A 23,335-nucleotide genomic window follows, 5' to 3' on the forward strand; every position below is an offset into this window, starting at 1 on the left:
AGCTGATTCATTTAATGCTTTCCAAATTCCAGAAGAGGAAAAAAAGGCCTTTTGCAAACTGTTTAGTAACCAGACCACAGTAATAGGATAGTTATGTCAAAAGTGGGCTTCAACAGTTTTGAATATTGTTTGGGAACAATATTGTTAATTCAGTAACAAGCGAGCGAACAATTTCCCTAAACTCTGAGCACTGGGCAAATTTTATGTAATACACTTGGCATAGTCCTCTATTACTTTCCTAATGGACATTTTCCAGTTTGATGCCATGTATCACCTGGAGCAGATGGCTATATTGAGCTGTCCTGAGAATAAAAAATAGACATTTTTCTACCAGTAGGAAGCAACCAGTGTAAGATTCAACTGAGCACGTGAGGACACTATTATCAAGAATGAAGAATGAGGGCAGCCCGGATAGCTCAGTGGTTTAGTGCTGCCTTCGGCCCAGGGCATGATCCTGGAGACCCAGGATCAAGTCCCAGGTCAGACTCCCTGCATGGAGTCTGCTCTCCCTCTGCCTCTCTCTCTCTTTCTCTCTCTCTGTCTCTTCATGAATAAATAAAATCTTAAAAAAAAAAAAAAAAAAAAAGATCCATGCTGTTTGAAAGCTCAGATGGCCTAGATCCAAATTTATGTAAAATTGCAGACAGTTTTCAGAATATATCTAGAAAAAATGCAGAAATATTTCTTCCTAATTTCTCTGATATCTGGGGTCAGCTAAACCCCAGGAAGTGAACCTGTCCATCAACAAAGTTTCCTTTTAGTTAACATCATCAGGAAGGCCAAAGGAAAGGAAGAGACCTAACAACTCTTTGTAGAGTAATAAACAAGAATGTGTAAATGGATAAGAAAGGAAAACCAAGATTAAAAATATTCTAGGTATGAAATTGGAGAGAGGAAAATGGACATAATAAAGATCTATGAAGTCTAAGAAAAGTTCTTAGGAGAAAAAATCTGAGCATCACAATGTCAATAAGGGTCTGTATGAAGGTTAATAGTGAAATCTGGCTTCTAATTTTTGTTTAAATTTCCCTTGGCCGGGGATACCTGGGTGGCGCAGCGGTTTAGCGCCTGCTTTTGGCCCAGGGCGCAATCCTGGAGACCCGGGATCAAATCCCACGTCGGGCTCCTGGTGTATGGAGCCTGCTTCTCCCTCTGCCTATGTCTCTGCCCCTCTCTCTCTCTCTGTGACTATCATAAATAAATTAAAATAAATAAATAAATAAATAAATAAATAAATAAATAAATAAATAAATAAATAAATAAAATAAATTTCCCTTGGCCACTTTTCTGATAAACTTACTATGTTAAAAGAAATATCATCCCTATTGCTACAGATCAGTCCTTTCAGGGCACAGCATGCCAAAGGTCAATAGAGCCAACATTAGCTGTAAGTTCATAGTAGGGATATACTCACCTGCTTCTGGATCTGCAGGAATTCTCCACATGTACAGGTTAAAGTCATCAGAGCCTGAAAGGATATACTGTTGGGATAAAAAAAAAAAAAAAAAAAAAAAAAACAACAAAAAAAAAACACACACATTATTTATGTCTTGATTTATAGATAAAGTACCTACATCTATCTACCTATCCATCTAGAGAAAGATTCTTTTTAAAAAAGATTTTGTTTCTTTATTCATGAGAGACACAGAGAGGCAGAGACATAGGCAGAGGGAGAAGCAGGCTCCCTGCAGTGAGCCTGATACAGGACTTGATCCCAGGATCTCAGGATCCGACCTGAGCAAAATGCAGATGCTCAACCAACTGAATCACCCAGGCGTCCCAGATTTTTTAAAAATAAATGAGACAAATGGGCATATATATATATTCATAAGGTACCACAAAGCAAATACCTTTTTAAAAGTATTTGCCAATTAAAAGGCTCGTTGGCAGGCAGCCCTGGTGGCTCAGCGGTTTAGCGCCGCCTTCAGTCCAGGGTGTGATCCTGGCGACCTGGGATGGAGTCCCACATCAGGCTCCCTGCATGGAGCCTGCTTCTCCCTCTGCCTGTGTCTCTGCCTCTTTCTCTCTCTGTGTCTCTCATGAATAAATAAATAAAATCTTAAAAACAATTTTTTTAATAAAAAGCTTGTTGGCTAAACTTCAGCAACAAAACCGCAAAGAACCTGATTCAAAAATGTTAGGTAAAGGACTTGAACAGATATTTCTCCAAAGAAAATATATAAATGCTTAATAAGCACATGTAGAGATGCCCAACATCACTAATTATTAGGTAAATGAAAATCAAAATCACAATGAAATACCACTTCACAGTCACTGGGATGGCTAATACCAAAAAACCCCCAACCACCCAACCAAACAAACAAAAAAACCCCCCAGATAATAAGTATTGGCAAGGATGTGGTGAAATTGAATCCCTGTGCATTGCTGGTGGGAATTTATAATGGTGCAACCACTAGGAACACATTATGGAGGCTCCTCAAAAAGTTAAACATAGAACTACCATATGATCCAGCAATTCCACCCCTAGGTATATGACAAAGAACTGAAAGCAGGAACTTGAGCTATCTATCCACTGATGTTCATAGAAGAATACTTAGAATAGCCAAAATGTGGAAATAACCCAAATGTCCATCAATGGATGAACAGATAAATAAAAATGTAGTATGTACATACAATGGACTATTATTCAGCCTTAAAAAGGAAATTTGATACATACTACAATATGGATGAATCTTGAATACATTATGCTAAGTGAAATAAGCTAGATACAAAAAGACAAAAATCATATGGTTCAATTTATATGAGATGCCTAGTCAAATTCATAGAGACAGAAAGTAGAATGGTGGTTGCCAAGAACTAGGGAGAGGAAGGATTGGGAGCTGCTATTTAATGGGTATGGAGTTTCGGTTTGGGAGGATGAAAAAGTTCTGAAATTGGATGGTGGTGTTGGCCATACAACAATTTGAATGTAGTTAATGCCACAGAACAACACACTTAAAAATTATTATAATGTGAAGTTTTGTTATGTGTGTGTATATATGTGTATATATATTTAAGATTTTTATTACTGAAGCATAGTTGACATACAATGCTATATTAGTTTCAGGTGTACAACATAATGATTTAACAATTCTACAGATTACTCAGTGCTCACCGTAAGTGTAGTTACCATCTGTCACCATATACCATGACAGTATTTTTGACTATATTCCCTATGCTATACTTTGCATCTCTCTGTGACTTATTTATAACCAGAAGTTTGTGCCTTTTAATCCCCCTCACCAGGCAGCCCTGGTGGCTCAGCGGTTTAGCGCCTGCCTTCGGCCCAGGGAGTAATCCTGTAGTCCTGGGATCGAGTCCCACATCAGGCTCCCTGCATGGAGTCTGCTCCTCCCTCTGCCTGTGTCTCTGCCTCTCTCTATCTTTCTCAGTCTCTCAAGAAAAAATAAATAAAATCTTTAAAAAAAAAAAAAAATCCCCCTCACTTATTTCACCCATCTCCTCAGTCCCCTTCCCTCTGGCAGCCACCAGTTTGTTCTCTGTATTTATGAGTTCATATCTGATTTTGGTTTTGGTTTTTAGATTACACATATAAGTGAAACCTTATGATATTTGTCTTTCTCTATCTGACTTATTTCACTTAACATAATACCCTGTAGGTTCATGCACATTGCTGTAAATGGCAAGATCTCATTCACTTTTATGGCTGAGCAATATTCCATTTTATATATATATTACATACACCACATATATGCCACATCTTCTTAACCCATTCACCTATTGATGCACACCTGGGTTACTTCTATAGCTTGGCTACTGTAAATAATGCTGCAAAAAACACAGGGGTGCATATATCTTTTCAAATTAGTATTTTCATTTTCTTTTTTTTTTTTTTTTTTTTTTTTTTTTATGATAGTCACAGAGAGAGAGAGAAAGGCAGAGACATAGGCAGAGGAAGAAGCAGGCTCCATGCCCCGGGAGCCCGACGTGGGACTCAATCCCGGGTCTCCAGGATCGCGCCCTGGGCCAAAGGCAGGCGCCAAACCGCTGCGCCACCCAGGGATCCCCGTATTTTCATTTTCTTTGGGCAAATACCCAGTAGTGGAATTACTGGATCATATGGCAATTCTATTTTTAATTTTTTGAGGAGCCTCCATACAGTCTCCACAGTGATTGCTATGTTATGTATATTTTATTACAATTTTTCAAAAAAACATCTAATGCAGAACAAAAAATTAGGAGCTTCCCAGAGGTCTTTTTTTAGCAAGTATAAGCATCCTTGCTGTCAACTGACATCTCTGCACAAGAAACCATCACCAACCTAGCCATGAGTTAGTGCCAAGAGCATAAGCAATCCCCTTTTATGTGGCAACTTCAAACTACTTGATCTCAGATTTGACACTGAGCCAAACTGATTCTAATTAGGACTTATAAAAGCATCGTCTAACATTGTCTAACAGCAACAAGTCAGTAACCCTGACAGCTCGTTTATTTGCAAAGATGAACAAAAGTGTACTTTAAGTTGAAGTCAGCACTACTTCCTGCCTTTTGGGGTCATCTTATTTCCCTAGAAAAAGAAAGGCCTACAGTTTTCTTTTCCCTTTTTAAAATTTTTATTTAAGAGAGGCGAGGGGACGAGGGAAAGAGAGAGAATCTTAAGTAGACTGCACACACATGAGGCTGGATCTCACAACCCTGAGATCATGGCCTAAGCCAAAATCAAGAGTCAGATGCTTAACTGACTGAGCCACCCAGGCACATCAGGGCCTACAATTTTCTAGAGAAAACTTCTTACTTAAAAATGACACTGTGAACAATTCCAAAAACTGTTAAGTTCAACATACACACAACCTCATACCTAATGTAAATACTTTACAATAATTAGAAATCAATTCACCAGTCTTCAAAATACTTGTAGGAACATGAGAAAGGAGCAAAGAAAGGTATGTTTAAAAGATAAAGAAAATGCTATCCACAGAGTTAGGTGATTTAGCCCAGGGCACAGTGAGAAAAGAAATGGGTCCAATTTCCTCATCTGGTTGCTCTGCTCACCGTTATTGTCTGAATGTTTGTGTTCCCCACCAAATATACATGTTGAAATTCTAATGTTCAGTGATGGTATCAGGAGGTGGGGCCTTTGGAGGGTGATTAGGTCCATGAACAGAATTAGTGCTTTTTTTTTTTTTTAAAGATTTAATTTATTTATTCATGAGAGAGAGAGAGGCAGGCAGAGACACACGCAGAGGGAGAAGCAGGCTCCACGCAGGGAGCCCGACGTGGGACTCGATCCTGGGTCTCCAGGATCACACCCTGGGCTAAAGGCAGGCGCTAAACCCCTGAGCCACCTGGGTGTCCCAGAATTAGTGCTCTTAATGAAAGACCCAGCAGAGGTCCCCAGGTGCCTTCCACAATGTGAGGACACAGAGAGAAGTCTGCAGTCTGCAACTCGGAAGAGGGTCTTCACCAGAACCCAACCATGCTGGCACCCTCAATTTGGACTTCCAGCTTCCAGAACTGTGAGAAAGAAATTATTATATTTATAAGACACCAATCCATGCTATTTTGTTCTAGCAGCCATAATAGACTAAGACATTCTCTGAAGCTCACTTAATTCTAAGATTCCATGCTTACTCTCTGAAGGAAGGGTGGAAATCAGATCAGAGCTAAAAGTATTTAAGCTGCTGGCTCATGGTTACCTGACAAATCACTACATAAATACCCTCAAGATAAGGAAACCCAAAGACAAATCCTACAGGACTGCAATTTAAAATTTTCCTTAACAACATAAAAAAAACAACTTGATTTTAGAGACGCCTGGGTGGCTCAGTGGTTGAGTGTCTGCCTTTGGCTCAGGGCAGGATCCTGGGGTCCTGGGAACATCCCACATCAGGATCTCCACAGGGACCCTGCTTCTCCCTCTGCCTATGTCTCTGCCTCTCGGCCTCTCATGAATAAATAAATTTTTAAAAATAAAAAAAAACCCATTTGATTTTAAAAATGGGCAAAGGACTTGAATAGACATTTCTCCAACGAAAAAAATATACAATGGTCATATACAAATGGCCAATAAACATATGAAAAGATGCTCAACATCACTAATCATTAGGGAAATGCGTATCAGAACCACAATAAGAGGGATCCCTGGGTGGCGCAGCGGTTTGGCGCCTGCCTTTGGCCCAGGGCGCGATCCTGGAGACCCGGGATCGAATCCCACGTCGGGCTCCCGGTGCATGGAGCCTGCTTCTCCCTCTGCCTGTGTCTCTGCGCCTCTCTCTCTCTCTCTCTCTGTGTAACTATCATAAATAAATAAAAATTTAAAAAAAAAATGTTTTAAAAAAAAGAACCACAATAAGATACTATCTCACGTTCATTAGGGTGGCTCATCCCTAAAAAACCAGTTAAGTAGTTCCTCAAAAAATTAATAAAGTTACCACATTATTCAGCAATTCCACTTCTAGGTAAATATTCAAAAGAACTGAAAAGAGGATCTGTATGAGATATGTGTATATCTATGTTCATAGCAGCATTATTACAGTAGCCAAGAGGTGGAAGCAACACAAGTATACATCAACAGATGAATGGATTTTAAAAATGTGGTGTATACATGTAATGGAAAATCATTCACCCTTAGAAGGAAGGAAAATTCTGACCTGTGCTACAACATGGATGAATCTTGAACATTAAGTGAAATAAGCCAAGCACAAAAAGACAAATACTGTTATGATTCCACTTATGAGGTACCTAGAGTAGCCACATTCATAAAGACATAAAGTAGAATAGTAGTTGCCAAGGACTATTCCTTGGGAATAAGAGGGGAAGAAGGAATGGGGAGCTTCTGTTTAATGGGTGTGAAGTTTCAGTCTAGGAAAATGAAAAACTTCTGGTGAAGGATGGTGGAGATGGTTTACACTATGTTGTGAATATACTTACTACAACTAAAGTATACACTTTTAAAGCTTCCTTAAAATAAGAAAAAAAGAAAAAGTGAATCCTTGCTGCCCTGACTTTAGGATTCAGCTAGTAACTCCCTGTAGTTTATGACACTTTCCTCATTTTATGTTAGGAAGCTGGAATTTAGGAGCCCAAGGGCTTTCCTCTCAAACCTGTTTACAAAACCACCTACTAGTTAGGGGGCAAAATTCATTGATTGCATACTAACTGGGCACTATGTGCCACATACTCTAGGACTTATGAAGACATGTAAGGTAATACCTGGGTTTCCAAGGAACTTAAGGTAGAAAATATACATGTAGGTACACAACTACCATGCCAGGAAGTAGAAATCACTAGGTGCCATTATGACAAATAAGATGCCTGGTGATTTACAAAAAAGGCAAAGCAGAATAGATTTGCACATTGAGCTGACCTTGGGTAAAGACATGAAAAAGTGGGCACCTGAGTGGCTCAGTGGTTGAGCATCTGCCTTTGGCTCAGGGCATAGTCCCAGGGTCCTGGGATCAAGTCCCACATCAGGTTTCCCATGGAAAGCCTGCTTCTCCCTCTATGTCTCTGCCTCTCTTTCTGTGTCTCTCATGAATAAATAAATACAATCTTAAAAAAAAAAAAGATGAAGATGATGTGAAAAAGGTGAAAGGAAGGGGCAGAGAGAAAGCAATGGGTATCGTTTCAGCAGAAACAGGAAGCATGGCATAGCTCAGTCCTTGAGACCCCGCTCATATACCTGGAGTATGTTAAGAAGCCTTACTGCTTCATATACGCTACCTGATTTCCAACGGTCAGTATCTGAATCAAGGCCTAGGAGACCGCAGGCTGCTCTGATGAACAAACACTTCTTGGAAGCACCACCAACCAATGACTGATGGAAGTGGGTGTGTCGATATTCTAGCTTCCTTGTTCCCCAGGTGGGTAACTCTTGACATGTGTGTTGAATATTCTCTCCTCTCAGGATCAAACTCCAGTTGCCCACAGTTGTCGCTGGCTCACTAGATCACCCTTCCTTTCCCTATCTTATTTCCTCACTCTTCTAGTATTTCTTGCATTTCCAAATTAACTGTGTGCATCTGAAACTTGAACCCAAAATAAGACACATGGGGAGACAAAACATAGGAGAACTATCCACTGATTATTTGTATATATGATACGTACCTTATTTATTACTACTCAGCATCTCATTTCATGCTCTATGTTTAAATGAGGCTTAAGACTTTGTATAGAAGTCCTGCTACCCTGTCCCCCACCCAATACCTTTCTCAAACTAAAACAAAAAATAAGTATTAAAAAAAAAAGTGGGGAAAAAAAAGTGAGACAAGGCTAGGTTTATCAGAGGTTTACTATTTTATAGTGAAGGATCAGAGCTTTCCTTTGCTCAGCTATTCAGCAGAGAAAGTCATGAAAAGGTAAAAGGGGACTCCCAGACAGAATGCTGACTCAGAAGACTGCCTTAGAAGGAAGTAAACTCCCACAGAGTTAAGGCCTCTGGGATTTAATAGGACAGCTCCTAAAATATGTAGAAAATGCATACAATGTACAGGCTTCCCCTCAGGGATAAGGGCAACTCCTGACCCTCTCTTCCTCTTGGAACCATCACAAGGGAACAGCTTGGGATGCTTTCCAAGGCAGGGGTCTTGACCCACTGCCGTCTAGTCAGACCGTTTAAGTGTTCACACACACTGGAATCACAAAACTGCCCTGGAATTCATTTATGGCATGTCATGGTTGTCTGCTGGGTCCTTTCCAGCATTAAAAGTTGGCTGCCTGGGATACTGCTGACTGTGGGAGACTGAAATAAAAATGAGTTCATCCTTTATTCATTAAACAAATATTTATCCAATGTCTACTATGTGTTGGGCACTGCTCCAAGGAAAGAAATATAGAATTGACCAAAAAAAGATGCTGTCCCTGCCCTCATGAAGCTTCTTACATTTTATTGGGTGAGGAGAGAAAGAAATTACGTGCACATGTAAAGTGAGAAGAGAGTGGAGAGAGGGGAAAAAAGTTAAGAATACGCACCCCGATGTTTATAGCAGCAATGTCCACAATAGCCAAACTGTGGAAGGAGCCTCGGTGTCCATCGAAAGATGAATGGATAAAGAAGATGTGGTTTATGTATACAATGGAATATTACTCAGCCATTAGAAACGACAAATACCCACCATTTGCTTTGACGGGGATGGAACTGGAGGGTATTATATGCTGAGTGAAGTAAGCCAATTGAGAAGGAAAAACATTATATGGTCTCATCAATTTGGGGAATATAAAAAATAGTGAAAGGGAATAAAGGAGAAAGGAGAAAAAAATGAATGGGATATATCAGAAAGGGAGACAGAACATGAAAGACTCCTAACTCTGGGAAAACGAACTAGGGGTGGTGGAAGGGGAGGTGGGCGGGGCATGGGGGTGACTGGGTGACGGGCACTGAGGTGGGCACTTGACGGGATGAGCACTGGGTGTTATTCTATATGTTGGCAAATTGAACAATAAAAAATAAATTTATAAAAATTAAAAAAGAAGAATACGTATTTGTGTCTGATGGTAATAAGAGTTATAAAGGAAAATTAAACTTAAGAGGTCAGGACATACAGAAGGTGCTAGGGGTTGGTTATTTCTGTTTTATATAGACTGGTCACAGAAGGTCTCTCTGATAACATGGCATTTTTGAGAAGAACTTAAATGAGAGAACAAGTTGTATGAGTATCTGGAAGAGTCCTCCAGGAGAGGGGACAGAGTTCTGGGCTATTTAAAATATACAGTAGCCAAAAGAGCTCTTTTGTCTTTTTTTTTTTTTTTTAAGCTTTGCAAAAATACAGATTATTTCAGGCAGGCTGAATGCACAGTATGTTTAACATCATTAGAGCTGTTGAAAATGCTCCCCTCTTCTAAGGCTGTGTTGGAAGGGCCAATCTTCTCCCAGGCCCTGCTAAATCTATTAGTGTTCAAGAGGGCAATTTGGGGCACTGCTAGTCTTGATTGGCTTTCTCACAGATATTTAAATATTTGCTGTGGGATACAAGGAAAAATGAGCAAGAAAACAAAGAACAAGTAGTGTCAACACCAATCACTACCAAAAGAAACCCAAAGTGCATAATTATATTCAAATTTAGAAACACTATAATTATTTGAATTAACCAGAAAATTGAACTTCACCTCAAGTGGTGAATTGAAGGTACAGGGTTTTCTCCCTCTTTTCCTTTTCATCTTGATAGCTAATTTCAAATAGTCTCTGCATATTCTTACCCAGAGAATCTGGTGTTGAATCTGAGTAAAGGCTTCTGGCCTAGATAACAGAATGGTTCAGCAACAGATAACCCTTTAAAAATAGGTAAACCATAGAAACCTAATAGAAAAAATGCACCAAATTCTCACACTTAATATTTATGCTCCCTTTTGTGATAGAAGACTTCACAAGCAAAGTTCACATTATTTTTTTTAAAGATTTTATCTGAGAGAGAGGGAGAGAAAGAGAGAGTACAAGGAGGGGGAGGGGCAGGGGGAGTAGCAGGTTCCCTGCTGAGCTGGGAGTCTGATGTGGGGTTTGATCCCAGAACCCTGGGATCTTGGGATCATGATCTGAGTCGAAGGCAGATGCTTAACCAACTGAGCCACACAGGCTCCATTTAAAACACTACCATGAAAAAACTTTAAGATTGTTCAATTTTTAAAAAGCAAAAACTAAAGAGGTGATATTAAGTTTATGGCCAAGTGAGGACATGAATATAAATAATTACTTTCTCTCTTAGTTCTTTTCTTTGACTTTATTCTAAACAGTGAAGGGATAAATGACAAATTAAAAACTCACTTCATATGAATCTTTAACTTTATATCCTACTGAGATGAATAGGGCAGGGCTCCAAAGAAGGAGAAAAAATATTTTAGATAGTCTATTACCTAGGCAATTAAAGGTCCATTTCCCAAAATACTCTAGATTGCAGGGGGGAGGTGGGAGATCCACACGCTATTTCAGCTCAGAGAGGGGGAGATAAAGTTAATTTTAATTTGGTTTCGTAAGACGGTGACACCAATATAAAAATGAGCGTTAAGTTGTACGGGTTCATATCATCCATAATCCTTCCCAGCTGCCCACAATGGTTAAAGGTTGCCTACATTCTGATCTATCTCACTGTTCATTCATTCTGTAGTCCAAAAGGACGGCCTGTTTACTGATCTTGAGGCAACCTAGTTCTAAACAGAGCTAACCTGAGGCCAGTGCATTTTACCTAATCCTTTTATCTAATCCACTATCTCTATGGAATATTAACTTGGTCAAACAGAGGGACACAATAACTGTTCTTCTCAACAGATTTCAAGAAGAAACCACCATCAACATGAAAGAAAGATTACTGCATTAGCACTCTGTCACTGTCTCATTTGCCCACATATCCTTGTCAATCCATTAACCATTATAGAAAACAGCCATTTACCTAACACTTCCACTCTCTAGTAGGCTGCTGCAATGTCCAGTGTCCCCTCCAGAAACTCCTGATGCTTTCATCTTTTAGCATTCTCAAATTACACAAGCTTCGAGAAAGATCTTTTTCTATTTGCAAAGGCATTTTGTTAACTGAATACCCAAAGAAGCCCATGCGCCTAAATACAGAGACCGCCTTTAGAGTCACCAAGTCACAGGAAATTTTAAATAACCTAAAGGTTCAAAGAGGGATCTAAGCATGGCCTGACCTGTCACAGCAAAACTTCTTACTAAATAGAAAGTTCTTAAAAAAAAAAAAAAAAAAAAAAAAAAAAAATTGAGGAGGGGGATCCCTGGTAGCTCAACAGTTTAGCGCCTCCCTTTGGCCCAGGGCGTGATCCTGGAGACCAGGGATCAAGTCCCATATCAGGCTTCCTGCATGGAGCCTACTTGTCCCTCTGCCCCCACCCCCTGTCTCTCATGAATAAATAAATAAAATCTTTAAAAAAAATCAAAGGAAAACAAAAGAAAACCCAAATTTATTAGTTATCTTCTAGCAAAGCAACTATTTTTTTTCACGCTAATGCTTTTATTTAAACATGTTACAGATAACCCTATTAACAGTATTCTAAGGCCTCACTGGGTTTAGAAACATAAACAAAAACTGTCCCCTCCCTCCCAGCGAAAGTCCACATAAAAACAAGAAAAGGTTCTACATGGCAGGACGGATAGGCCATAACCTGATGTGCTCCAAGAATAACCCATTAATGTCTTAACAGGTCTTTTGGTAACAGAAATCTCTTTCAGCTTCGTATCTCTCTAAGTGTATGTATATGTATGTGTAAGTGTGTGCCTGTGTGTTTGCACAGCATGTGATATTCCCAAACATCTGTTGATAAAGAAAGGAACATATCAATCAGTTACCCCTCACTGAATAGCGATCAACTCACAGTTCTCTCCAAAGCTCCTCCCATAGTAATTGATTAATTATTCTCCAGTAAATGGCATGCCTGTCTAATTAACTGTATTGGATAGAAAAACCAGATGGTTCTCTCTAGCCTAGATTAGTAACAGTAGAGAAATTGCTATTTAAATCAAACACAACTCTTACTTCTCCTTGACCTTTTGCCAGAAAGGGAAAAAAAAGTGAACAATTTTGTGACGTGCTGCTTTCTAGAAGACTATTTCCAGAAACAGGTTTGCAATTAGTATATAATATTTGTATCATTTATACCCAGTTCCTGCCACAAATGCCATCCAAAGCAATCCGGGCAATTTTGCTTTGGAAACGGCCAAAGCCACAGGCTTATTTTATTTGTGGTAGGAGAAGTAGAATTCTGTTGGCTCCCAAAAAAAGAATACAAATATGCATACCCATAAGACTACCACTATTTTTTGCATGTAAAGTTACATGACTCTTGCTTCTTTGGACCACTTGCCATTTCAGCTCCATTAGGCTTCTGGAATTCTTTGGTTTATTAAAATAACTAACTCTTATGGGTTCTAAGTAGAATAAATTCTATTAATAAAGAAATGTTCCATAAAGAGAGCCAATAATAGTCAAATAATCAGTAGGGAAGAAATGTAAAAATGCTCTAAATCTCCAACAGCTGCTTATAACAAAGTAGCTTGCCTTACTTAAAGATGGATTTTTATTTGGCAAAACTCTTTTGGAAAACTAAGCAAGATGGCAGGCAATCAACTCAATGGCCTTCAGCACTGATCTCTCCTCTGTGGGCCTCAGTTGTTATATTTGGGGCCTGGGCAGTGTAGAGATAGCATCACTTATTTCAGTCCGCATTTATCACTCATTTCAGCCTGCATATGAGTATTTATACTCTTCATTCAAGCAGGGGTCTCCAAATATTCACAGGAAGAAACATTACTTTCCTTTTTCTCCAAAGTTGGAAAATACTTGAAAAAGAGGCAAAGGTACTGAAAGTAAAATCTCTAAGGAGGATAGGGCAGGTAGAGCAGGAAATATTATACTCTGTTCTCTTCATGAATATCTACCAGCAATTTCCAAGTACAGCCCAGCCTCCAAGGCAGGAACTATACATTAAAGGAGAACTGTCATATGTTGTGTCACCAGATCACATCAATTCCTTTTGTTCCTAAGAAGAAATCAGCTCACCTGAGTTCCTTCTCAGCTAAACATTTATAAACTAGATCATATATAGCAGACCTGCTATACTCCAAAACCTTTTTAGGCTTTGCAAGCTCTAAAACTGCATCAGTAAATGGACTAAAAGATCTAATCCATGGGTTAAAATCTTAGTCCAGGATTGCTAACACCCAAAACCTCTAGGTTTCAGGAATTCCCTAAACTCTTTAATTTCATATACAAAATGAGGTGCGTATGTACATTTTCCTGAAATAAGTGTTCATAGCTTTTAGATTTTCAGAGAGGCTCGGGATTCAAAAAGGGTTATACACATGGCTGATTTAATAAGTTATTTTCTTTTTTCCCCAAGATTAAATGCTAATTTAAAAAAGCGCACCACACAGTATAGAAATCAACATTCTCTCCCATAATTCTGTGCATCTGGGACTATAGAAATGTCACTGTCCCTGCCCCACATCTTCAAATTAACATTCTCAGGTCACAACAATAAGTCTTCCCAAAAGGGACCTTCCGGAAAAACAAGCTATTTCCTCAGCTCATATTTCCCTCTTTTTGTAGCATGCACCAGCAATCTATCCAAGAAGTATACATTGGGGAGTAAGGAGGGGATCCACCAGCAAGCCCACAGTTGTTGACAGCCATAATATTAGAGACAAGCACAAAGGGATAGGTCAACGTACTGGCAAAAAATCCTGTGACAGCTTGGGAATAACTCATTTCACTCATGGTAGAAACCCCACTGTCCAGTGCATAGGTATTGACGAGGTAGGCCAGTGAGTTACAGAGCCACAAAGAAATGATCTCACCTAGGGGACAAGGAATAAGACCTGCAAAAAATCCTAGGATGCCCTCTTCACGATAGATGGTTACTATGGAGTCATAAAGTCCACAATACTTGGATTCTCTGCCAATGAATTGTACCATAGATCTCAGTGTGATCACTGCAGAAGACAGAAAAGATTTTTAAAACTACATTGAGATAAATTTTGATAGCCCGTAGAAGGGATGTGTGATGAGGGTAGCAGCAGAACTGGCCATCATTTTTCAAGTTGTCTCCTTGATAACTTGGTCGAAGGAAGGTGTGACTTCTTTCTGTACATTTCCAGAACCTAAATCCTCAACCTTGTCACATTCCTGGTAATGCTATAAAACTTTACCATGGACCACAGTTCCAAGGACACCTGAACACAGTCTTGGGAGTTAAGCCTGTGAACAACCCATGCTTCCCATCGATGCTTGCAATGTGCTGAGCATAACAAAACAACCAGGAAGCTGACATGCTTGCCACCCAAAAATATATATATATATTTTTTAAGATTTTATTTATTTATTCATGAGAGACACACAGAGAGAGAAAGGCAGAGACACAGGCAGAGGGAGAAGCAGGCTCCATCCAGGAAGCCCGACGTGGTACTTGATCCCAGGTCTCCGGGATCACGCCCTGAGCCAAAGGCAGATGCTCAACCGCTGAGCCACCCAGGTGTCCCACACCCAAAAAATATTTCGTCCTGTTGTTGGAGGAAGAGGCTCATATCCCACCTGGATGAGCACCTTCACATACATGAGCGGCTGGGATAGGATGCTGAGGCCAGAGCCCGGGAGCACCTGACTGGCTGCGTCCACCATGATGGTGGATGGACAGACAGACTGAGCCACCAAGCGACCACAGACGGACAGACAGACCGAGCCACCAAGCGACCGAGCCGCTCCCAGATCACGTGCCAGGGCTGTCGGCTTCACTGGCCCTACCGCAGCACCCGCACTCGCACGCAGCGGTGGGCACCTCCCCTCCCAGGCCCTGCCCACCACCCCTAATAAGTTATTTTCATACTAACTTCTCTCTATAAAGTAAGTCTTCTAAATAATTCACCTAAATAACATATACAACAAGGAATTCCTTTTCCTCCTTAACCCATGGAAGATGCTACTAAAACTTGCTCTGTAGAACCCAGGTGGCAGCATGTCTATGAGGAAGAGAAGAGAGCGTGATCACAGGCAAGAGACTGAGTCTAGTTCTCCTTCTGTGACTGATGATATCTGCTGTTTCAAACACTCTAGGCCTCAGCTTCTCATGGGAGTAAAGTCTGTCACTGGGAGGATTCAGCATGAAATGAAAGTGCTTCAGAAGCTAAAAGGCTAAAAATATACAAGATACAAAAGAAAGACGAGGGATCCCTGGGTGGCGCAGCGGTTTGGCGCCTGCCTTTGGCCCAGGGCGCGATCCTGGAGACCCGGGATCGAATCCCACATCGGGCTTCCGGTGCATGGAGCCTGCTTCTCCCTCTGCCTATGTCTCTGCCTCTCTCTTTCTCTCTCTGTGACTATCATAAATAAATAAAAATTAAAAAAAAAAAAAAAAAAGAAAGACGAAGAGAAGAAAATATTGCCTCAAGTCACAAAGCAAGTCAAAGGATAGACCCCAAGTGTGTACCTTTATTTCAGATAAAGAAGAACATATGGCATGCCACACCCCCAGTGAGCTTAATCAAGGCTGCACGGAGTTATAAAAAGAGCAAAGTTAGAACTTTATAGGGTGCTTCACTGGCCCAGAGCACACTTACTGGTGAATGCCTGCACCTCTGCTATACCCATATAATGTCAACACAGAAAGTTGAGTGATGATGTAATGTCTGAGGCCAGGCCACATATTCAAGGCCATTTTGTTTGACTCACAGGTTACAAGTCAGCTCTTCTCTCCAGGGGATGAGTTAGGATGATTTCGTTCTCATGATTTTGGGGACCTTGCCATCTATCAAGTTTAAAAGAAAGACCTGTATAAGTCATCCCAGTGCTCAGACCCTCCAATGCTCAGCTCTTTCGAGAAAACTTTTTCATACTTTCCCTTTCCTTCCGCATCCCATTTTCAGCAAAAGACAGGAATTATAAGGCCAAGTCTTAGGTAAGACCAAAGCAAAAGGAGATTTAAAAATTACCACACTGTCCATTTCCAGGCCACATATACCTGTTAGCCTGAAAGACTTACTTCCTAGAAGCCTGAGCTCTGCTGGACTTTCACAATCTAGGGCAAGAACCATATAAGGAATTGTGAAAGAAAGGGAACAAAAGCCGAGTGCTGCCTTACAAGTGTGTGCCAGAAGAGCTAGCAGGTGGAAAATTGGCCTTCTTTTTTAACCCTGTTAAGAGATTGGCTCACTGAGTATGCAGAGGGGAGTTGGAAACTGGAGAGACAGAATGTACCCAGTCAGCCTTCAGGGAGACAAGGAAAAACAAAAAATCCAAGTATGATGGTGATAGCAATGAGGAGACCCCTTGGGTTCAGGCGGCCTCCAGAGGAAAGAGTGCTATTTTATTTATTTATTTTTTTAAGATTTTATTTATTTATTCACGAGAGACACAGAGAAAGAGAGAGGCAGAGATACAGACACAGGGAGAAGCAGGCTCCATGCAGGGAGCCCAATGTGGGACTTGATCCCAGTACTCCAGGATCACACTCTGGGCCGAAGGCAGATACTCAACCACTGAGCCACCCGGGCGTCCCAAGAGTGCTATCTTACTGCAAGATTCCTCAGCATACTTTAAGACTATAAGGTGGGCTGGTTTAAAAAAAAAAAAAATTAGCTATATTTGGGCTAATTGTTTCTGTTGATGCTCAGCCAATCTGATGTCACTTAAGCCACTTTATCTGATGACAGAAATTATTAAACTTGAATAATAAAAAGATTATACTAGAAATAAACAAACTGTATTTTTGGCCAAAAGTAGGGAAGAGATTGTATATAGGCTTTATTTATTTATTATTTATTTATTTTTAAGATTTTATTTATTTATTAGAGAGAGAACACAAGCTGGGGGGAAGACAGAGGGAGAGAGAGAAGCAGACTCCCCACTGAACATAAAGCAGGACTGGATGTGGGGCTGGATCCCAGGACCCTGAAATCATGACCTGAGTCAAAGGCAGATGCTTAACCGACTGAGCCACCCAGGCACCCCATATATAGGACTTTAAATGAAAATCCTGGGGCCTGTGGCTGGCTCATTCAGAAGGATGTGTGACTCCTGATCTCAGAGTTAGGAGTTTAAACCCCACCTTGGGTATAGCGATAAATAAATTTTAAAAAATTAAATTTATTATTATTAAATTTATTTTTAAAAATAAAAATTTAAAATTATTTTATTATTATTAAATTTATTTTAAATAAATTTTAAAAATTTTTAAATAAATTAAAAAAAAAGATTAAAAAAAACTCAAAGAGGTTATTATCTGGCAGTCATAGGTCTACCATAGCATCTGACACACAGCAGATGCTCAGTAAATATCTATTTTCTTAATTTAAAAGATAGGGGGAGGAGGAGGCATGACATTAAGGGTTCAGTAGGAGACAGGAAAAAGGAACTTGTCTCCACTCACCTATGAATTAGTGACAGACCAAGAAACTAAACATGACAGAAAAATATTATGCGGAAGCCAGTCTCTACTGCTTCTCAGTTGTCTCTACTGACAACTCAAAAATCTGGGTTCTAGTCTTGGCTCAGCTACAAACATGTATATGTCTTATGTCCCCAGTGTCTCTGAGCCTCAGTTTTCTTTCTTGTCTGTAAAAGGAGGGTTATACAAAATGATCTCCAATAGCTCCATGATTAGAATTCATCTACAATGAAAAAAAAAAAAAGAATTCATCTTTTTTCATCAATGACAGCAGTGAACACAGGGGAGACACAAAGTAGGCTCAGCCTATTTCACACACTATATTCCCAGAGTCCAATTTTCTGAAATGTCAATTTCATTTTGAGGCTGAAGAAGTACCAGTGAACCTAGGCTAGTCTAAAAGGAAGTATAGGCTCTCTGGCACAGTTTCTGGGTCCATTTGTGTAGAAAGACTAATCTCACTGTAATTAAAAGCCAGAAGACTGTCTTAGTGTCTTTCTTGACCATGTTCATTCCTATTATGGAAATTCTCAGATTCCTCTCTGGGATGGTTACCCAGCCTATGACTAAATGAAGAGTTCCAGAGCACAGAGCCTCCAGCTGTGGGCATACTCGAAGTATACAAGAACAAGTGCAAATATAAAGACCAATATAAGGAAAGAGTAGGCTTTGGAATTTGAAAGCCACAAAAAAGATCCTGTCTGGACTAGTCAAAGAATATACACGTCAGTCCTGCAGATCATACTGCAACAGTGGCAGCTGCTGCTTTAGCTCTGAGTGTGGAAAGTCAGAGCCTATAAATCATTCTGAGAGACATGTTCCAGCAATGAGACTGTAAGTTTGGCCTCCTGTGCAGCACTTAGACAGTATAAGCTCAGTAGATTAGTCTCATTGAAAATCTATTACTTAATTCATCCTTATAAAGCCCCTAGAAGTTGAGCAGGAAAAAATGGTACTTATCGATTCTGATTTATAGTTAGAGAAGCCTTAGGCCCAAAAAGCTAAAAACCACACATTGACCAAAGTATTCAAGATCTGCTTCAACAAATATTTATTGTACTCTCACTGTATGCCAGGTATTGGAGACAAGACAATGATGAATTAGCCACATTTCATTTCTTAGTCCTCAAGGAATGAACAAATAGCCTAACGTAAATCTCTGCACTTCCTGTTCCCTAGGTTATATACTTTTGATAATCTATATGGGGACTATGAACAGACTTGAAAGATTTCACCTCTGAAATGGATCCAAAGTTAGATTCAATAACTTTGCATTCTCTGTCACAGAAAACTACATAAAAAAAAAAAAAACAAAAAAACTATCTAGTTTATAAGAGAAGTTATAGTATCCATAGACTTCTCCCATAGGATAAAAATCACACATAAGAGGCGTCTGAATGGTTCAGTTGGAAGAGTATACCACTCTTGACGTTGGAGTCATAAGTTTGAGCCCCATGTTGGATGTAGAGATTACTTACATAAATATTTTTGTAAAAACACACAATAAATTAGTCAAGTCTGAATAGAAAAATTCAAAAGCCAGCCAATATTTTTACCATTATATATAACCTTAAAGGCAAAAATAACTACATCTGATTGTACAACAGGACAACCTTCTCTGGTTCTGCCTATGGCAATACCTGTCCCAGTGTATCTGGGCAAAATGGGTTATTGTAATCTAGGACAGAGGTTCTCAATCAGGGGAAATTTCCCCCCAGAGGACACTTGACAATGTCTGGAGACATTTGTGGTGGTCTGGGGGATGACTGGGGGAGACATTATTGGCATCTAGTGGGACAGGCCAGGGATGCTACTAACTATCCTGTAATGCACAAGAAAGCCCCACAAAACATATAATTATTCAACCAAAATGTCGATAGTGCAGACGTTAAGAAACCATGGTCTGGGTGTTCTATACATTGGCTAGAGGCTTATACTCTGGGTCTTTTAAGGGCTCCATGCAGACAGGTTTTGGCTGCTAATACAGCAACTGAAAGAAAATTAACATCTATTTTCCTTTACATCTTTCACCTTTCTCTCAGCCCCCATAATTCTGGTAATAAAGCCTAATAAACCATTACATTTAGTGCCTGCTTTTTATTGGTTATTGAAATAAGAATCACATGCATTAAGAGATTGACAGAAGATAGAAAATCCATGTAAAAGCAAGGAAGAAAGGCAATAAGGAAGAAAGGAAGGGAGAAAGGGAGGGAGAGGCTTGGTTGTCATTTCCACAGCTAAATGAAACTAAATCAACCAATCTAAAGAGTAGACAATGATCTGTTCTGTTGTGAATCTGATCATGTCTAGAAACTGCTTCTTCCCACCCAAGAAAACAAATAGCCTATAAAAACTAAGTCATTCAAGCATTATGGCTTCTTTAAGGAGACATCACTTATATAACTGAGGCCACCTAGTGGTTTCCATTGTGGATCACAGCTAAGTGGGCCTTAGGATTCTGCCTTCAACATAAATTCTGATTTAGATATATATTCTCTATTTACAAAAGGGACATCCCTAGTCTAGACAACTTAAAAGATATTTTCAGTTTCTTTAACATTTAACTCAATGCAACAAGCGTTTATTGTGCTCCTATTGCATATATTAGTCTAAGCTCTGATATTGGGGAGCATATAACAATTCCAGTTGAGGAAGAAAAATCTTAACTTCTGCCTTCAAAGAGCAGGGTCTTCACAAGTTGCCCAAGAACTGTTTTTTTAACGTCCCTCACCCACAAAAAAACTCTAAAGAGGTGAGTACAGCATGTGAGAATTACATCACAGATGATGATGAGCCTAAAGAGAACACTAAGCATCAGCAAGAGACTAAGTTCTCTCTTTCCAATCTAGATGTGAAATAGCATAAGGTTTGTTCTGTTTGAAAAGAAAAAAATCTATTTTTTTATTTGATCAATGCTTTCTATGTTTGTCTTTACTCAGTTTGATTATTGAGACCAGTCTAACTGGTCCACTCACTGACACCCACTTCAGAACTTCTATGGCCAAGACAGACAGGTGCAAGAATGCCAAGCATGTTTTTATACTGCCAGCTCTAAGTCAACATCAGTATCTCAATTCCCAGTGAGACTGTGAAAAGACTGGAAACATAGCTGGGTTCTCCTTCCCAGTTGTGATGCTGGATATAAAAAGAAAAAGAGTCCGCATCTGGCTTCCTCTCAAACAAAGCTGCTCAACCCATCTCATCCAAGAGAAAGATGCCATCCCAAGGGGCCATTCAGGATATATATCTCTTGGATGATACTTAGGGTGTTTCATTCATCATTGTGTTTCATTGATACACACAAAAAGTCTCTCTTCTTTTGGCAGGCTGATTTTCCATGGACTCCCTCCTTTCTTTTGAAATGACACATTCTTAGAACCTTAAAGTCTATTCACAAACCTGGAAAAGTGAGGTTACTCAGAACTATACTGTGGCCAACCTTAGTTCATGGTATGTGCCTCATATTAACCAATGGCCAATAAAGTGCTAATAAAGAAACTCACTATTATGCTAGAGTGTCCAGAGACACTGTGTGCCTCAATTGTTTCTACCTGACACAATGCTAAAGAGAAATACAGAATCACATAGAAAGAGCAATCTGAAGAAAGCATGAATGTGGGATGCAGGAAACAGAGGGCACCTACCTGGTCACGATCCCCGGCAAAGCAGCAACTTTTCATGGTGCAAGAGTTGAAGTAACCCTGATTGTCAAACTGGAACACGGGCAAGCGGGAGTGGATGTCATACAGCACAGGGGGCAGGCGACGCCTCAGGGCCAGGAGCTGGGTGCCGTTGCTGTTGAATCGCACGCTCATAGCACTCTGGAGGGATAGATTGCCACCATAGCGCAGAAGAGAACTGGAAGGCAGGAAGCATACGGATTGGGCATGAGGCAGGCAGGACAAGTCTACAAAATGACATTTACTTCTTCCCAAAATGTGTCCAGAATCTCCTGTCAGGCTTGTACATCTGAATTTCAGCAGAGAGGTCCTAATACTATACTGTTTATTCTGGATATTTTTAAAAACAATAATCATTTTATTACTGGGGCACCTGGATGGCTCATTCGGTTAAGTGTCTGACTCCAGCTCAGGTCATGAACTTGGGGTCCTGGGATTGAGCCCTGCATCAGGGTTCCTGCTCAGTGGGGAGTCTACTTGTCTCTCCCCCCCCCCCACCCCTTCCTCATGCTTTCTCTTTCTCTCAAAATATTTTTAAAAAATCATTTTAGGGGATCCCTGGGTGGCTCAGCAGTTTGGTGCCTGCCTTCAGCCCAGGGTGGGATCCTGGGGTCGAGGATCGAGTCCCATGTCGGGCTCCTTATGTGGGGCCTACTTCTCCTTTGTCTGTGTCTCTGCCTCTCTGTGTGTGTGTGTGTGTCTCTCATGAGTAAATAAATAAAATCTTTTAAAAATAAAAAATAAAAAAATAAAAAAATCATTTTATTACTTAAGCATTTATTTTTGAATTTTTAATCTGTTCACAAGAACTTTTTATATTCTATATAACTAGATGGTAAATATTTAAAAATTCCAATTTAAATGCAGAGCAAGTAGTATAACAATTAGAAAAGCAAGATGACTTGTTTTCTTATATAATTCTCAACAAACTTATATGTATTTGGTTAATATATTTGGTTACTATATTTATCTAGTTTCACTAGGGAGAGTGATATGCCCTGGTTCACCTACCATTCTTCTGTAGTCTCATAATATTCCTAACACACACACACACACAAAACTCACACGGTATGGTTCCAAATAATTTCTTTTGAGGACTCAGAAGATACTTTCAAGTTTATAATGAACCAGGATGGCCATGAACATTAACAATTATACAGTACTAAGTAAAAAAGGCCATGTATCTGTGTGTGTATTTTATCTTTCAGTATCCTTGATTGGCTAGACTTTATTTTATTATTATGAAGAAATGAACAACTTACTGACCATATCATAACCAACTTCTTTTGTATTCTGGGTTCAATTCTTGCGAGTACTGAATTACTGACAGTGAAGTGAGGTTAAGTATATATTGAGGGTGGTATAGAAATTCGTGTGACATGAAGACTACGAACTCATTTTGCCTCACACAGACATTGTTGTCCTGGAAAGAAAATAATCCTAGTAGTTTTAGGTAAAAACAGTTTAGAAATTCTAGGGAATCACAGAGCTGGAAAGGGTCTTGAGAGACCTAAATTAGAGCCTGGCAGATTTAACTGAACATTTTTAAGGAAGAGGTTTTAATAGCATTTTACCAAGTGAAAACTTAAAGAGCTATATGCTACCAGAAGAGATTTAATATTGAATGAAGACAACACATTTTCTTTTTCTTTTTTTGGCATGACAGTGATGGGCAAGATGAAGGGGACAGGAAAGGAGATATCCCATAGGAAAAGGAGCCCCTGGAACCACGTGCAAAGGCAGCTGCCAACCTGGCCTCGTCATAAACACTAGCGCGGGTCAGTCCTATGTCTCCCAGAGCAGTCTTCTCACCAGAG

The 23,335-nt window shown here is 39.8% G+C and overlaps 2 protein-coding genes across 4 annotated transcripts in view; both read right to left on the reverse strand.

Moving 5' to 3' along the window:
* Positions 1-23,335, reverse strand: part of DCAF5 (DDB1 and CUL4 associated factor 5) — a 101,313-nt gene that overhangs the window by 26,454 nt on the left and 51,524 nt on the right. For all 3 annotated transcript variants that reach the window (XM_025443732.3, XM_025443731.3, XM_025443733.3), the window contains exons 6-7: positions 21,483-21,696; positions 1,415-1,481 (exon numbers count right to left, since the gene is read on the reverse strand). In XM_025443732.3, coding sequence (XP_025299517.1) covers positions 1,415-1,481; positions 21,483-21,696 — 281 coding nt within the window. The remainder of the gene's footprint in view (positions 1-1,414; positions 1,482-21,482; positions 21,697-23,335) is intronic.
* LOC112657674 (mitochondrial carrier homolog 2-like) lies at positions 13,777-14,449 on the reverse strand. Its single transcript, XM_035720264.2, has one exon. It carries the CDS (start codon positions 14,373-14,375, stop codon positions 13,983-13,985), a length of 393 nt encoding a protein of 130 aa, XP_035576157.1. The 5' UTR covers positions 14,376-14,449; the 3' UTR covers positions 13,777-13,982.

The sequence above is a fragment of the Canis lupus genome, chromosome 8, assembly GCF_003254725.2.
Source record: "Canis lupus dingo isolate Sandy chromosome 8, ASM325472v2, whole genome shotgun sequence".
Taxonomy (NCBI): Eukaryota; Metazoa; Chordata; class Mammalia; order Carnivora; family Canidae; genus Canis; species Canis lupus.

Excerpts from the sequence above, each read along its gene's own strand:
- LOC112657674 (XM_035720264.2), bottom strand. The coding sequence starts at position 14,375 with ATGGTACAATTCATTGGCAGAGAATCCAAGTATTGTGGACTTTATGAC.